This window comes from Mizuhopecten yessoensis, unplaced genomic scaffold (genome assembly GCF_002113885.1).
Source record: "Mizuhopecten yessoensis strain PY_sf001 unplaced genomic scaffold, ASM211388v2 hete_36114932, whole genome shotgun sequence".
In the NCBI taxonomy this organism is placed as follows: Eukaryota; Metazoa; Mollusca; class Bivalvia; order Pectinida; family Pectinidae; genus Mizuhopecten; species Mizuhopecten yessoensis.
The window spans coordinates 1-2,917 of NW_018485926.1; the positions used below are offsets into that span (position 1 = coordinate 1).

General features: G+C 36.6%; 1 protein-coding gene across 1 annotated transcript; it reads left to right on the forward strand.

The window, feature by feature from the left end:
- Positions 1–613: 613 nt before the first annotated feature.
- LOC110445027 lies at positions 614–2,677 on the forward strand (the record flags this gene model as incomplete). The annotated part of the gene is made up of 3 exons (XM_021489387.1): positions 614–751; positions 1,330–1,459; positions 2,547–2,677. Coding segments are annotated over exons 1-3 (316 nt in total), but the record flags the coding sequence as incomplete, so codon positions are not given.
- Between the last annotated feature and the right edge of the window lie 240 nt (positions 2,678–2,917).

Here is a 2,917-nt window from a genome sequence, read left to right on the forward strand (position 1 = left end):
ACGAGATTTTGGGACACACAACAAAGATTCTGACTCCGACCGCATGTGTTATATGTGTTTCAAATAAACATTCCATTAATTGAAAAATGTCTGGTTTCATTTCCTCAAAAATGAAAAAAAAATGAAAAAACCATGCACTGCGAAGTAGAAAGCTCTGCAATATATGGATTTCTTTTTTTAAATACTTTTAAAAATTAGAGATGAAGTCATGTTAGAAAGAACAATATCCAGTGAATGGACATATATGCATATACATCATTGAAACAAGCTATAGCGTTCCATTGTCCAAAAACGCTTTAGTCGATAACCCAAAATAGCGGTATATAAATAGGTCTTATTTATCGTACGGATTATCATTCCAGTCATTTCTGAGAAAAACAAGTGTTCCTGCGTAAACCCATTCCTCCCGTATTTAGTATTCACGTGGATTTACTGTTTAAACAACCATTTTCATAAATGCTTCTTGTGATCTATATATATCTCACTTGGGATGGTTTTGGAATGTGAAAAACAATGCATTAGGAAGCATTTAAAATTGATTGCCGGATATTTATATCAGGCACCTGTTTCCTATTCCGGTAATTAGTTTCACCGGATATCAGAGTTACTGCTGAGGCGCGGTAATTTCCGTTCAACTTCCGTGTTGTTGCAATGGGTTGGTTTGGAATGTCAACAAACACGAGCAGATGAAGAGACATGAGGATATTGGCATTTCTCATGGCTGTATTTGTCACCACAAATATAAGCACAGGTAGAATCGATCTCCGTCGCTGTTTTACATTGATTTCTCAATTCAAAATGTCTTACCTGTAAGCTCATAATCATTACAGTAGCGACCCTGGTTAAAAAGTTACAGTTTACAGATTCATACCGTCAGTAAAACTTAAAGCTAGTGTCTGAACCGTTCCTAACAATGTGAAATCATGCCTGTTTTGATTAAGATATTCTTTCAGAACTTCAATAATGATTTAATAATATGCTTGGATCGATTAAAACTACAGCTAAGGGAGATAATCCAATAAAGAATGTCTGCAACATATATAGACTATATCTTCACTGCCTATTGAATCGGTTGCAATAGATCGTAAGTTGATAAAAACACTTTAATGTTTGAATCAATATTTTAGATCCAGACACACTTAAATATCATTGAAAAAAATCATAACTTAGCATGATGTATATATGCTATTTTCAAATATGAACCACATTTTGACCCCACATAATTCTAGAAGTTTGTAGAGCAAGAAATAAAACATCAGGAAGATACCAAAAGGAAAACATCATTGGTAAAATTCATTGTTTATTTTCTAAATTTGCTTTTCGTTGCAGGGGAACAAGATATAAGATTAAAGTATTTTGAAACTCTGAAGATATCCGACATTAAATTACGAACCCGAAGAAGTATTGACCCAAACCCTAGGTCTCATCTGCATCAGGTTTCATTTCACGCTCTTGGAAGGTAAGTAATATCTCAAAGCTAATCAAATGATAACTGGTATATGCTCAGAACCCATGCGAAGCTAATATGTGATTTCAGAGCAATTTAATTTGATCAAAGTTATAAACATGTTATCTCAGCCAGGTACTTTTAGCCTGGTCTGTCAATACATCCATAATATGATATTATGGGTGTATTGACATACAAGGATAGTAGCTGTGATCTCAGATCCAGTCATGTACACATAGGTAACAGAGGTAAACACATTTTAATGCTTCCGCTAGGAGTCGCACCCAGGACCTCTGGCTTACTAGTCTTATAATCTACAGAATGAGCTGAAGAAAAATCTCCCTAGCCGTTAAGTCGGTAGGAAGCGCCTAGTATTTTATCAGGATGACATACTCCCCATCCTTGGAAGAACTTGTCCAGAGTTTTCAAGAAGTCAACACAATTCTTTTGCTAGTATAGCTGAATATTTTTGTCATAAATCCTGTGGTCCCTACGTGAGTGCCAATGTAACAGATGTAATTATTTTTTCATTGCCTCCACTAGGAGTCGAACCCGGGACCTCTGGCTTACTAGTGTTACGCTCTACTGAATGAGTTAAAGAGAAATTCACCCTAGTCGAGTCGGTAGGAAGCAGCTAGTATTTTACCAGGGTGACATATGCATGTATCTGAGTTTTATATTCTCACATCTTCCCAATTCCAAAATAAATTGGGCTACTTCTGGTATTTAATTCAAGTAATCATTGTCAATTCCATTCATATAACTTATGTAAGTATTTGTGTGGCAGGTTTTGTATATATGATACACTAGAGGAAATTTCACTTTACTTGAATCAGTAGAGCAACGGGTGGGAAGCTGGATGTGGGTGGCTCAATCATCGATGGAACCGTGCACGCTTATATTTTCCTGTTACAAACAGTGTCTTTGGCTCTCCCTGTGGTGACAGGGAGTTAAAATCTGGGTTGTCGTGGCTTTTAGCTAATTCAGTAGAGTGGTGGACTAGGAAGCTAGGGGTTGCTGGTTCGATCCCTGGTGGAAGCACACTACCCTCTTTCTGGTTACCTTTATGTACAATTATGACATTGTTTTTATCCCACAGAGATTTTCATCTAGATCTTCGCCTATCAACAATTCTATCCCCAGGATTTAAGGCTACCATTGTTGACAAAGAAGGGAAGATACGCAAAGAACCAATCGACTATTCACAATTCTTCAGTGGAAAACTTGCAGGTAATTGTATGGGAGAGATTTTCCATTACCAAAAAAATGATTATACCAGTACTAGAAATCATGCTTTGATTTTCAAAGATAGCGACTTTAAGCCCTCTTCCTCTCCGAATACACACACCTTTTAGGTCTGTTTAATTATTTGGTTCCGAATTGAAAAGAACCCACTCCACCCCCACCTTCCTTATTTATCAAAAAACTTCACAACTTTGCAATTAGCATCTTACTAAAGTCAATCTACGT